We start from the raw sequence: 15,143 nt of genomic DNA, 5'->3' as shown, positions 1-15,143 counted from the left end.
AGCGTGGCTCTTAGACTTGCAGCCATAGTGAGGAAGGTGAAGGCTAACTAAATACGATCATATCCTTAAATGATGTTCACCACTTAATTTACACAGTCTCATATACACCTACAGCCCTGCAGCTATCGCTTGTAAAGGAACCACAGCTACTGAAAACACAAGGCTGTAATATTTTCTAAACAAATCCTGAGTCTAAAATTGGAGTACTTGACTAGAGTACCATCCAACAGAAGTATATGAGCACAGATCACATACCAATGGTACTAGACACTGTTTAAAATCCCCTTCTTATATTATCTTCATCCCAGTAACATGATTCTGCGAAGTGATAGAATTTTGTTTCCTACATTGGCACACAAAATATATCTTTTATAATATTTATAGAACTGGAGACTAAAAGCAGATAAAACCGGAAAGGAATTCGATCCTTAGAAGAAGAAACCACACTAGGTGAGATCTGTAGTCTATCATGAATAAATATACTGCTAAATTCCATGTGTGATGTGAACTGCATACAGGTTCAAAAATAACAGCCACAGATGATTATGTTGGAAACTGAGGCAATGTGAGCAACAAATGGATGTTAGTGGACAGTAAGCATTGCTGCTAATTTTCTTTGGTGTGATAACAGTATTGTGGTAATGTAGGAGTACTATGGTTACTTTTAAGAAACAAAAATTGTATTTAAGGTTAAGTGTCATGTCTGCTACCTTACTTTCAAACGGTTTAGCAAAAACTACCACCACACCACAAACAAAGAAAATATGGCAAAACGTTAACTATAAAATCGAGGTGGTTGTTATATGGGGAGGTCACTGAATTGTTCCTCAACATACTTGAAGATTCGCATTATAAAAGTTAGGGATTTTTTTGGAGGGGGATACTTACGAGCATTCCTCAAACACTTTGACCCTTTCACAGCCCTCAGGAGGTTCTCTTTTGAACATGTAACTGTTGTTAGGTTTTGGTGAAGTTGCATATTTGGGTAAAGGAGAGTTGTTCCCATTCTCTGCAATAAATGACATGCTGGGTTACCAAGAAATACTACTACATAAATGTACAGTCATTCTGTATTTAATTGTTCTTGGCCTCCCCCAACTCCATGAACTGTCTGAGGGTAGAAACAGTGTTTTACTCATCAATATCTAACACAATTCCTGGTAAATAATTATTATTAGAGAAACAATTGTAAGATAATTAATTTTTTTTGTTTCTTCTCCACTTACAATTACCACAGCCGATCACTTAATCCGCAGTACTGAACACTGAACTATCTCACTGCTTTATTTCTATTCCATGCACAGTGAACAGATTCAAACGTCACTTCCATTGACCCCAATACAAATAACTGAGATGGTTCTTCACTGGTTGCTTCTCATTCTCTTGGTCTGCCCTTCAGAATTTCTCAATTTGATTTCTCTGTTCCTCAGAGTTTTACTCTCTGCTCCAGGTAGTTGGAGCCATATACGCGCTGGACGCCAAAGACTTCCTTTTGCCTAAGAACATCTCCACACCTAAAGGATCCTTCTCTGTTGATTTCCCAAAACTGCCTTTAAAGTATGACTCGAAGTTTTTTAAATCTTTCTGAATTAACCCTATCAAAGGTTACTCTGATATTCCTGTTCAGTGTTGAGATCCTCAGTTTATATTATATTAACTTAAAATTCGCGATATGTTACATAAGTGTTCTAAATTTTCAGTCTGACTGTGACAGCTAAGCTACAAATTCCTTGGTGGCAGTAGCACTGTGGCCCTATTTTCTCATAAAAGAAATTCAGAGAAGCTAGCCAGTCACTAGTCTCCTAAAGTCAAATACAGCAGGACACAAAATTTATGGAGTTCCTATACACTATTGAAGTAAAACTAGAAAGTACTGGGAAATCAAGGGCAGATTTAATAGCCATGGTTTTTTAAATTGGGGGGGGGGGGTGTACTTCTGATTGAGCTCTAAGTACCAGCAGCTGTGCTAAATGGTATGCAATGACTACCCCTTTTAATCCTCCAGTAAATACAAGAAGTACTTAATTATGCCGATTCCTGACAAGAAACACAAAGGATTTAACTGAGTAGGTGTTAAATTTGTATGCACACTGGAATCATCCTGGAGCATCAGAAACTCCCACCATGTTTCCCTGAAAATAAGACCTAGCCAGACAATCAGCTCTAATGCGTCTTTTGGAGCAAAAATTAATATAAGACCCGGTCTTATAGTAAAATAAGACCGGGTCTTATATAATACAATATAATATTATATTATATTGTCTTATACTAAATTATTATACTAATTTTTGCTCCAAAAGACTCATTAGAGCTGATTGTCCGGATAGGTCTTATTTTCGGGGAAACAAGGTAGTGCCTATGTCTACCCCAGGGGTTGTGATTTAATTGGTCTTCGGTGTTGGCCTGAAATAGCCATGTGTTACTTAACCTAGAAGCTAGTAAAAAAAGGTCCAAATAATAACATTTTAATGGCCCATAGTTTGCGGTGACCTCTTCAGAAAATCTTATGTTCTCTACAAGTGCTAGTCTCAATAATTTAGGTGATTGGTAGCAATGGCCAGTTGTAACAAAGGAAGATGAATACTTTAGGATGTTCAATACAACGTATGAGATCCTAAGTAAATAACTAATGAACTGAGCTGTAGAATTTATACGTATATGCATCTCACTATTGTTCTCTAGTACATGTGTAACTAGGATGAGGCTAACAAAATATTGCCCTGATATAGACAGATGAAAAGTCCTACTTGTTTTAAAAATTAAGAATATTAGTAATCAATATTCAAACTGCTTATGTCTCCAAGTTATTTTTTTAAGTTGCATAAATAGTTTAATACTATAAGTATCCCTCCAACTTTTTACTCCAGGCTTGCCTTGAATACTCATTTTATATTCATATAAATCAGCTTAATTCTAGTTAGAAATACCACAAATATAGATCCTAAAAATCTTTAACTTGAAGGTTTCACATTTAATTAAAAACTAGTAAGGCAGTAAAAACATGGCAACTATGGTGACAGACCAGTCTGTCACCATTTTCAGGACAAATGGTCACCTCATTTATACCAAAAAGAATGTTTCTCACTAATAAGGAACTTGTATTAACAAGTGCAAAAAAAAAAAAGTTATAGATAAAAGGTCCTAAACCCACTCACCAGACCATCACCTGAGCACCACAGTAAACTCTACTGTTTTGTACTCCAATTTTTTTAAATCTATGTTTTGAAACATCTCAAATTAACTACCTTTGTAGCCTTAAGTGTGTGTTAGAAAATGAATTTATGCTAGAAAATGAACAGAGAGACAGATAAGCTAGGTGGTATTCCCTTATCATCTGGTAACAAAATGCTCCTGCACTGTACCTTTATCCCTGGGATCACCAAGCAGGTCATCAGCTGAACAAGGGCTTTCCTCGCTCCCTTCATTGGATATCGTAAGGAATGACGTGGGGGATACAGACTGCGAGCGGCTGCTGTTGTTGCTTCCCCTGTCTGCCCCGCCAGGGGTCTGCGTGTCAATGCTGCGTGTGCTGCTACTTCTCTGTACCAGCGGGGGAGGTGCCCGATGGCCATCTGGAATATCTTGTGGCTGTTAAAAAAATTTTTTAACAAGTGTATATTTACCACTGATTTTGAAATTCACCCAGAAATAAACCCAATGTCAACTTTCCCTTGTTGTTCCGGAAGACTCATAAATCAGAATATCCCTATTTATTAGGCCTAACAAGAAAGAAGCTTCTCTATTGTTGCTCTATTAGTGACAACTGTGTTTAATCACCTCCCCCTCTAGACACCGAGCAGCATGGGCAAATACTTTGTATTTCCCGGGTCTGGCAGGTGACAAGTGGTCAATGCTTCCTGAATGATGAACTGCACTGATTTACTTATATGGTAAATATTATTTTAAAAATTATAAAGAAGAGGAGAAATCTAGCTATAACACTAGGTTCCATATTAGAAGAAAAGATTATCCACTGTGGGAACTCATGATACTTGCTGTCGGGCCCTATTACCTTCTCCTGCTGCCAATTTCCCCATAAAGGGTTTTTTCAAAGAAACTTTCCTTCATGAGGAAAAGGTTAATCACAGAAGTGCTAATTATGGGGGTGATAAAGGAGAACAATCCGTAAAAAGCTTGTGTGGCTCACTTAGCAGGGAAACCAGCCCCCTATTCACCTTTGGCTCATTTACCTTTATTACATCAGGGAAAGTGTCCCCCATCATGCAGCACGGAGATGGAGAGGGCGTGGGGAGTCCTGTTTTCTCTAATCGAAACCAACTTTTGATCTTAAGGGAGAGGATCTTAAACGTCAACAAAATACTACATCAAACTACTCAATTCTTCTTTCACTGAAGAATGAAGCTTAAATATACTTTGATGTGGTTTTAAATATAAACAGGAAATTTTCTCATTGTATCTTACATGTGAATCATTCTTATGTGCATTATAGGTAAGCAGAACTGCACTTCATGATGATACAGTTAACCAAATAGTAACTCACAAGTAGTAATAAACAGATTCATGCTTAGAAAGTATCTGATGTCATATCCATCCCACTCCAACAAATTCGCAAGCTAAACTTTTGTTAAATGGAGTTACAGCAATTAGAAGTATACCACCTGTCTAGTGCTTTTAAAATACAGATAAACAAAAAACAGTTTCTGTTCAAGGATCCAAATTTAAGTCATATCAGTTGTCTCTATGAGATGTACAGAAAACTTCATTTTCTCTCAACACGAAGGAAGAAATCTAAGTAAATATTGAAAACAAAATTGTGAATTTTTAAAAAATAATTGCAAGAGTTAAGTGTAAGGATGATTTTAAGATACATTACTTACTATAAGTTGCTCTTCCTTTTCCCCAGTCTCTTTAATTATTATTTCAATCTCCTGATTCAATCCTTCCACACTATTCCGGAACCGGGAGCCTGTTGATTTGGTGATAGGAATTACTGGAATAAGTGCACTCTTTGGAACAGGAGCCTTGAGAAAAAGTGGTGGAAGGGGGAGAAGAGAGTTTTAATATTACCTTTTAATTCTCTAAATTAAAACATAGTTGACATGAGTAACTCAAACAGAAATCAACATAAAGTTTATAGGCCGTGCAAAAAATGTGAATAACCAAACCTATTGCTTGGTAAACATTAAATATAATTTAAAACCAAAACCCCAGACAATGAAGGCAGACTTTCAATTTATTCCCATCTATGAAGGACTGTAAAGGGAGTAGGGACAAAGGAAAACACTTAAAGAATGTCTATCTCAGAAATTTTTTATGATTCTAACAGAGTTCAGATTTCAGAATATAACTTTAAAGTCCACTAGTGCTATAATTAACTAACTATACTCCAGTAAAGAAACAAAAAGAATTGACTTATCAAAAAAAATAATATTTTGGTTGGAAAAATAAAATTACTTCCAAAATCCATATATAGCAGCAAGACTGAAATAAGAGTAAGTCTATAAAATATAATTATTTACAGTTTCATTGTAATGATTTTAATATGTTTTGTTCAGTAGTGAAAATGACATAACTCAGTTTTGTTTTTTTCCAAAGCCTATCTCTAATTTTTTTAAATACTTTTTTTTTCACTGACAGTATTACTTTTGAAATTATGTAATTACAGGATATTACTTGGTTTCCTGACAAAATACTGAAAATAAAACATGAAACAAGAATTGCAGAGGTAGCTGCCAAAGTTAATAGCAACAGTGCCAGAAGATCACCTTGTATATGGTCCTGCTGTCTGGTAAAGAAATGTGATTAGCCCACCCTTCATTTAGGGAGGTTTGTAAAACCTCACTTAGGGGTAAGGTGGGCAAGGGAACAACGGTAACAGGGCCTCTAATCATTTATCACTAGTTTCATTCAATGGATAACCTTGTCATCTGATAGAGAACTTAGTGTTAAACCTGTATGTCTCCTCTTTCATTCCTGCTCAACTTTATAATTGAAAAATTTTTTAAATAAGCATAACACAACAACAATATTTGGAAAAGGCAAGAAATTTGTCCGAAAAAAGCCAAGGGAAAGCTTCAGTCTGGAGTGCTGAGGCGGCACTTCTTCACTACTAAGTTATTGCTGGGCCCCTGGGAGTCTCACTTTCCTCACGTGGGAAAGTGGGAACACAAAGACCTACCTCAGAGAGTGGCCTTAATGAAATGAGAGAACACGTGGCACAGTGCCTGGCCCGTAATGGGTGGATGCTTCCAGTAAACAGCAGCTACAATTTTTATTTTGTGTTTTCCTATCATGTGTTTTATTCTTAAAATAATCCTTTGTCTTTCCAATTTTTTTCAAGTATCATTTATTTTCTTCTACATATGGTGTCTTCTAATTTCCCCCTCTTTAATCACTCTGCCATACCCTCAAGCTTCTCATATTATTATTTATCCCCTCTTCAATTCTATCGTTTCTTTCTGTCCCCTTCTCTAGTCTCAATATCTATTATATCAAAGGAAGAAATATGAAAAATCTTAAGTTTAGATATTCTAATAGTTGTTTTATAGAGAAAATTCATATAAAAATTTTTTTGAAACCCACATCTTTGAGCCATTCTCTACAGTATAGATCCTCAGGGCACTGATATACCATTTCCGAAATTGCTCAGTAACTCTGAAGTTGTTTGAGATAGCACCTTAATATAAAACAAGTAAACCAGTTGGGTTTTCCACCAGGCTTCTCTGCCATTTTCTTATTGAACTTATTTTTTAAAGTTATTATTAAAGTATTGACATGCTCATTACAGAAATTTTAGAAACAAAAAAAACATCAATTAGAAAAATTATATTGAGGAAAGGTGTTATTAAAAAAAAAATCAAATAGAAAACAAATCATCCAGTGTCATACCCTCTAAACACAGCTGTTCGTGACATTTTTTCTTGTGGTTTTTTTTCTTTGCATTTCTTGTTGAGATCATACCATATGTTAGACTTCATATTCGTGGGGTTTTTTTGTATTTAACATGGTAAATATTTATGTTATTACAAACGCTTCAGGAACATTTTTAGTGTTTGGGATTCTGTAGGGTATTTCCCTATTTTGACCATTTAGTTGGGTCTAGTTTCTGTGTGCTTTTTTAGGGATAGCTTTTCCATTATTTGGTTAAAAAGCCATTAGAGAATGTGTATCTGGTCACATATCAATCTCCCTCTGCATTTTAAAAAAATATTTCCCTGGTGCCTCTATGACAAAGTCAAACTTCTTAACAACTGAGACATGAAGACTTTCAGGTTTGACTATTATTTACTTCTCTAGCATAATCTCTTACTACTACCCCTATCTGGAGCCATGATTTCTTCTCTAGAAGACTACATAAATCCTACTTATCCTTAAAGGATCAGCTTAGATACCACTTTCTCTGAGAGGCATTTCTAGATGGCTCCACAGCCAGTAAAAGGATAAATACCTCTCTATAACACTCTCAACTCTCCCCTATTCATATACTCATTACACTAGGTAATAATTAACTGTTTATTTATATCTATCTGAGACTTGGTAGGGGGCAAGCCCCAATATTTTCTTTTATCACTGCTTTCCCTAATGACTACTACAGCACCAGCCATATGGTAGGTATTTAATAAAAGCTATGTAGATGGAGGAACAGCCTCCAAAGTACACAAAGTGGTACTTCTCTCCACAAGACAGAGAACCCACTAAAACAAAGCCACATCCATGAGTTAATGCATAGTATTTTCATGTTCACAGTCTGAAAGTCTCAATTACACATGAATACCACTGTCATAGCTATCATGATGCACATGTGCCCAATCTCCGGTTGGCTATTAAAACTCAATAAAATAAGTCAAGCAGTCATGATGGTGTACAAAACTCAAGTTACATGAATTTATTTTTCAACTTAACTCTATTTTCTAGTCCTTCCCCTCTCTGCAAAGAGATGTTTTAGAATTAAACAAACATGAACGTTATGCAAACTCCAATAATCTTTATTACGAAAATTCAACTTAAAAAATGAAAATTTTGGATTTTACTAAATTGTTGATTTTAAAGCTACTTAAGAAAAATCACTTCAGAAATTTATAAACTCCTAAAACTTATCACTTAATTCAATTAATTTCAATCTTGAGCCCTATTCTACTTGAAGTAAAAATATGGGTTGCGAATAAAAAGTGGCCTTATCTCTTAGACATACATATAAATTATTTATGGATAAACAAGAGGGAGTCGAAAGTTGGTAAATTCACCTGAAAAACCAACTGGGTCTGTCGCCTTTTTAGAGTGAGAGAGTTTGGTTTTTAATCAGCATGCCAATTTTGATAGTTATTCATCTATTCAAATATTTCGTTTCTTATTTTGCCAATTTTACACTTTCTATTTCTCCACATATATATCCACTTTGTTTGGGTTTTAAAAATACATTTATGTACATTGTTATTTTATAATTAAAATGCCTTATACAGAAAAAAGCCATTGGAAATTACAACCGAACTATAATTATATGAAATCCAATTGACCCATGCGTCAATATTTTAGGAAAAAATTAGTTTGAAAAAATATATACCTCTACCAGTACAATCTCTTAAAAACAAGTCACATATACTTGGCAATCATCAAAAGCTATCACCCTATAAAGAGGGTTAGCAAAATTTTCCATGCTCTCTCTTTGCCAAGGGACCCTATCCAATTTCTTTTTTTTCCCCTTAAGGGATTTCTTTCTTTAATTTTTCTTTTTCTCAATTACAATTGATAGCCAATATTATACTATTTTCACGTGAACAGCACAGTGGTTAGACATTTATGTAACTTAAGAAGTGATCCCATTAAGTCTAGTACCTGACACCATACAGTTATTACAATTGTATTGACTATATTCCCTATGCTGTATTTTACATCCTTGTGTCTACCGTTTCCCCGAAAATAAGACCTAGCTGGACAATCAGCTCTAATGCGTCATTTGGAGCAAAAATTAATGTAAGACCCAGTCTTATATTATATTAATTACATTATATTATAGACCCAGTCTTATGTTATAGTAAAATAAGACCAGGTTTTACACATTTTTAATTTTTGCTCCAAAAGACACATTAGAGCTGATTGTCCGACTAGGTCTTATTTTCTAGGAAATATGATATTTTTGTAACTGGCAATTTGTACTTCTTAATCCCTTCACATTTTTCCCTCACTCCCCCAATACCCCCCGATCTGGTGACCATCAATTTGTTCTCCATATCTATGAGTTTGTTTCTTTGTTTATTCATTTATTTTGTTTTTTAGATTCCACAAATAAATACAATCACATGGAATTGGTCTTTCTCTGAATTATTTCACTTAGCATAATATACTCTAGGCCCATCCATGTTGTCACGAATGGCAAGGTTTCATTCTTTTTTAAGACTGGGTAATATTCCACTGTATATACGAGGTCGGACAATTACGTTCACAAACTCATCCTAGAAAAAGTGCCAAATGCCTCATTGCTGACTAGCACTGTGGTCACCTTTGAAGTACTCCCCTAGGGAAGCTACATACAACGCCAGCACCTAGTCCACCCTTCAAAGCAATTTTGGAACTCTTTTTCAGGAATGGCCATTAGTGCTGTCATCCTACTACCCTTGATGTCCTGAATGTCATCAAAATGTCTTCCTTCCAGTATTTCCTTTATCTTCAGGTAAAGAAAGAAGTCACTGGGGGTCAGATCAGGTGAGTAGGGAGGGTGTTCCAATACAGTTATTTGTTTACTAGCTAAAACCTCCCTCACAAATAATGCTGTGTGAGCTGGTGCGTTGTTGTGATGCCAGAGGATGAACTGTTGGAGAAAAATTCAGGTCGTCTAACTTTTTCCCACAGCCTTTCGAGCACTTCTAAACAGTAAACTTGGCTGTGTGTCCAGTTGGTACAAATTCATAATGAATAATCCCTCTGACATCAAAAAAGATTAGCAGCATCACTGCAACAAGTTTGCGAACTTAATTGTCAGACCGAATATGTACCACCTCTTTTTTATCCATTTGTCTATCGATGAACTTAAGTTGCTTCCATATCTTGGCTATCGTAAATAATGCTGCAATGAACATCGGGATCCATGTATCTTTTCAAATTAGTGTTTTTTATTTCTTCAGATAAATACCTATAAGTGGAATTACTTGGTCATAAGGTAGTTCTATTTTTAACTTTTTGAGAAACCTCCATACTGTTTGCAATCACAAATAACGGCTACATCAATTTACAATCCCAACAACAGTGCATAAAGGTTCCCTTTTCTCCATATTCTCGACATTTGTTTGTTGATTTACTGATGATAGCCATTCTGACAGATGTGAGGTGATATCCCATTCTGGTTTTAAGTTGCATTTCTCTGAGGATTAGTGACTTTGAGCATCTTTTCATATTGGCCATCTGTATGTCCTCTTTGGAGAAATGTGTTTTCAGGTCTTCTGCCCATTTTTAATTAGATTATTTGGGGTTTTTTGGTGTTAAGTTGAATGAGTTCTTTTTAAATTTTGGATGTTAACCCCTTATCAGATGTATCATTGGTAAATACCTTCTCCCGTAAAGTGGTTGTCTTTCTTTTCCTTTCTTGTGCAAACACTTTTTAGTTTTGGGGGGTATTTATTTATTTATTTATTATTTTATTGGGGAATACAGGAGAACAGTGTGTTTCCCCAGTACCCATCAGCTCCAAGTCGTTGTTCTTCAATCTAGTTCTGGAGGGGGCAGCTCAGCTACAAGTCTGGTTGGTGTTTTCAATCTTTAGTTGCAGGGGGCGCAGCCCACCATCCGATGCGGGAATTGAATCAGCAACCCTGTTGTTCAGAGCTCGTGCTCTAACCCACTGAGCAATCCGGCCTCCCCAAACACTTTTTAGTTTGATGTAGTCCCATTTGTTTATTATTTCTTTTGTTTCCCTTGCCCGAGGAGATATAGCCAAAAAAATATTACTAAGAGCAATGTCAGAGAGTTTGCTGCCTCTTTTTCTTCTAGGAGTTTTATGGTTTCAGGTCTTATATTTAAATCTTTAATCCATTTTGAGTTGATTCTTGTATATGATATAAGAAAGTGGTCTAGTTTCATTTTTTGCATGTTATCTGTCCAGTTTTTCCAACACCACTTATGGCAGAGACTGTCCATAGATTAATTGACCATAAGCAATGCTTTATTTCTGGGTTCTCTATTCCGTTCTATTGATCGATGTGTCTGTTTTTATGCCAGTACCATGATGTTTTGATTAGTACATCCTTGTAGTATAGTTTGATATCCAACTTTATTCTTTTCTCAGGATTGCTTTGGCTATTAAGGGTCATTGGAGGTTCCACAGAAATTTTAGCATTATTAGTTTTAGTTCTGTGAAAAATGCCATTGATATTGTGATAGGGATTGTACTGAATTTGCAAATTGCTTTGGATAGTGTAGACATTTTAAAAATGTCTATAGCATAGTGGTTAGACATTTATATTTCAATCTTCTTAAATTAGTGAGACTTGTTTTGGCCTACCATGGGGTCTATCCTGGAAAATGTTCCATGTACACTTCAAAATAATGTATATTCTGCTTTGGGGTGACATGCTCTAAAAATAGCAAAGCCATCTAGTCGAATATGTCATTTAAAGCCACTGTTTCCTTGCTGATTTTCTGTCTGAAGATCTGTCCATTGATGCCAATGGGGTATTAAAGTCCCCGACTATGACTGTATTACTGTCGATCTCTCCTTCTATGTGCGTTAATATTTGTTTTTTGTGTTTAGGTGCTCCTATGTTGGGTGCATAAATGTTTACAAGGGTTATATCCTCTTGTTGGGGACCCCACCCAATTTCTATTCAGTTAAAGAGAAATGCTCCCTGCATGAGCCATCAAGAGCAGCTCGTAGGGTTCTATCAAGGAATCAAAGCAGCTAAAGGTTTCCCTACTGAAAGACTTTAATGAGACAGGTTATCTTTATTATCCTCAATCTTCAGATAAGGAAACAGAAACTTAGAAAGAACAGGTTACTTGTCCAGAATTTGGTTCCAATGATTATGTCTCTATATTATTCTGCCTCCAATGTACTAAACTGATAAAGACAAAAATATGGTAAATCAAAATATGTAATTAGCTATATCTCCTAAAAGTTGTATCACACGTCACCAAAGGAAAATACCCTTTTGTCAGATTAATATTCTCTTCTTTTTTTTAATGAAGGCTGTGATTCAGTATTTAATCATTGTTTCAAATATGCTTTTGAACATTTTGTCCTAAACAGTTACCTATGAAATAACAAATCACCAAGAAAACAACAAATCCCTTGTCTGGATTTTGTGGTATCTCTGCTCCTACCTGACACTGGTTAATAGCTGCATGGTTGCCATGGAATGGAGACTGTCTTTCTTTATCTCGATGATGCCGACTGCTGTGTTTACTTCTCTGCAATTGCTGGCGTAATTTTGCAATCTGAAAAGCGGAAAAATAACAAGTGCATCAGAGTGTCTTCCACACTAAATAAAACATATCTTTGCTTAATAAAAACCAGTAAAATTCACTTTGAATAAATCTTTTGAATTTTGAAACCATAACACAATGTCTGATTTACTGTAAAAAATTTATATTTATATACATATACACACATGTGCATGTTTATATCTTTCTTTAAAAGAGAAACAAAAGTATGTTCCAACACTGTTCTGAGACTTCAAGCTTTCCAAGCACTAAACAAATGAAGTTTTCAGCATTTAGAATAAATTATAGCTTTCACAAATTCAAAAAGAATATTCTCTCATTGCCTTTACAAGCCACATTTTATTTAGATTTAGATTTCTTTATCAAACACCTAGCCTTTCAACAGCTCCAAAAAAATTAAACATTATTTAAAAATCTATTCAAGTCATGAATAGTATTCACAGATATAATCTTTATATAACACAATTTTGATCCATATCCCATATTATTCCTTGACTGAATTTTTCTGTTTTATTTCTACATTATGTGTAAAATGAAAATGGCATAATTATAGGAGCGAAAATCACAATCACACTTAGTGGCATAATCAACTTGGTTATACTGGGTTACTGAATTTCAGAAACATTACACTATATATAGAAATAATAAATGTGAATTTGTTGTATCACTACAAGTTCATACAGCAGGTATTTATATTATAGTAACACGTACAGACTCATTTAAAAAAAAAAAGACAAACACATAATCAGATAAGAAATGAGGACATTCAAATCTTTACCCACTCGACACATCAACTGTTTTTCTGTTATTTCTCAAGTAAACAAAACAACTAAACACACACACACACACACACACAAATGGAAATTGACTAATTCCTGCTGCCCAGAATTTCAAGGAAGTAGCCAACGATGGGCTCAACCTTCCACACCCACTTTCTTGGAACCATTTTCCTGACCTCCTTAAGTTGATCTGTACTGCCCCAGGATGCTGAACGCTTGTGGGACCCTTTCTTCTTTTCAGAGTATTCTTCAGCCCATGCACTCTCTGTCTATAATGGGAAAAAGAGGTAAGGGGTATTTTAATAAAATAGTCATTTAACAATAATGTATACTATACTTCAAACAACACAGATGGAACTTGAGGGCATCATGTGAAATGAAATAAGTCAAAGAGAGAAAGGCAAATACTGTATGATCTCATATATGTGGAATATAAAACAAACAAACAGAAATAGAGATCATATTTATGACTAGTAGAGCCAGGTGGTGGGTAGTGGAGGAATTGGATGAAGGTGGACAAAAGGTACAAACTTCCAGTTGTAAGATAAATAAGTACTGGAGCTGTAATGTACAACATGGAGGTTATAATTAACACTGCTGTATGGTATATTTGAAAGTTACTAAGAGAGTAGATCCTAAAAGTTCTCATCACAAGGATTTAAATTTTTTTTATAACTGTCTAAGGTGATGGATGTTAACTAAATTTATTGTGGTAATAATTCTGCAATATATGTATGTCAAGTCATTATGTTGTAACACCTTAAACTTATACAGTGCTGGGCTCGCTTCGGCAGCACATATACTAAAACTTATACAGTGCTATATGTCAATTATACCTCAATAAACCTAAAAAACATTCCCTTTCTTAAAAAAATAACATATATCATATTTCCCCGAAAATAAGACCTAGCCAGACGATCAGTTCTAATGCATCTTTTGGAGCAAAAATTAATATAAGACTCGGTCTAAGACCAGGTATTATATTTATTATATTATATTATACCCGATCTTATATAAGACCCAGTATTATATTATATTATACCCGGCATTTATTTTATTTTATTATATTGTATTATACCCTGTCTTGTTTATATCATATCATGTCATATCATATCATATCATATCATATCATACCTGGTCTTATAGTGAAATAAGACCAGGTCTTATAGTGAAATAAGACCAGGTCTTATATTAATTTTTGCTCCAAAAGATGCATTAGAGCTGATTGTCTGTGTAGGTCTTATTTTTGGAGAAACACGGTACCATACTTTTCTATTAGAAAACATGTTCCCATTACAGAAAAGTTAGATACCAGAAAATATTTAAAATGATACAAATAACCCATAATTCTCCAAGCACAAGTTTCCTAATTACAACATTTTAGCCTATTTCATTTCTATAACTAAAAATTAGTTATATTATTTTTATATAATTATAAGTACAGCACTTATTGAACAAATGCTTATTAGTAATAGCTAACATTCAACACACAATGTGATAGATGATGGATTACAGAACTGTACACCTTAAATCTATGTAACTCTGCTAACAATTGTCACCCCAATAAACCTTAAGTAAAAAAATAATAAATAAATAAATAAATAAATAAATAAATAAATAAATAATAGCTAACATTCTTAGTATCTTATTGTGTGCTAGGCACTGTGCTTTATAAAAGCATAGTGAAGGGTCTTCTTGTATTATCAGATTTAATACATACAAAAAGTTCTACAAGTTCTGCACATAAAGAAGCTGTGACAATGAGAGGTTAGGTCAGTTGCCTAAGGTCTCACAGCCAAGAAATGGCAAAGATGTAAACCAAAGTCCAGAGTTCATAATCTTAATCCCTATACTGTGTCTTGTCTTGCTTTAAAATATTTGTAGAGTACAATATAGCTTCAAAAGTGTTAAATCATTAGTGGTTATACAAAATCCAGAATTTAAAAACAGTGTATCAGAAAAAAAATACAAATG

General features: G+C 34.7%; 1 protein-coding gene across 2 annotated transcripts in view; it reads right to left on the bottom strand.

Annotated features, from left to right (window-relative positions):
• Positions 1–15,143, bottom strand: part of FAM117B (family with sequence similarity 117 member B) — a 65,022-nt gene that overhangs the window by 8,578 nt on the left and 41,301 nt on the right. The window contains exons 3-7 of one of the 2 annotated variants that reach the window (XM_019726839.2): positions 13,346–13,438; positions 12,271–12,384; positions 4,839–4,982; positions 3,363–3,588; positions 889–1,009 (exon numbers count right to left, since the gene is read on the bottom strand). In XM_019726839.2, coding sequence (XP_019582398.2) covers positions 889–1,009; positions 3,363–3,588; positions 4,839–4,982; positions 12,271–12,384; positions 13,346–13,438 — 698 coding nt within the window. The remainder of the gene's footprint in view (positions 1–888; positions 1,010–3,362; positions 3,589–4,838; positions 4,983–12,270; positions 12,385–13,345; positions 13,439–15,143) is intronic. The other variant, XM_074340330.1, reaches the window with a different exon arrangement.

This window comes from Rhinolophus sinicus, chromosome 17, assembly GCF_057876585.1.
Source record: "Rhinolophus sinicus isolate RSI-liver-muscle chromosome 17, RSI-T2T, whole genome shotgun sequence".
Taxonomy (NCBI): Eukaryota; Metazoa; Chordata; class Mammalia; order Chiroptera; family Rhinolophidae; genus Rhinolophus; species Rhinolophus sinicus.
Note: the sequence above shows the minus strand (reverse complement) of the source record. Positions and strands in the feature narration are given on the sequence as shown.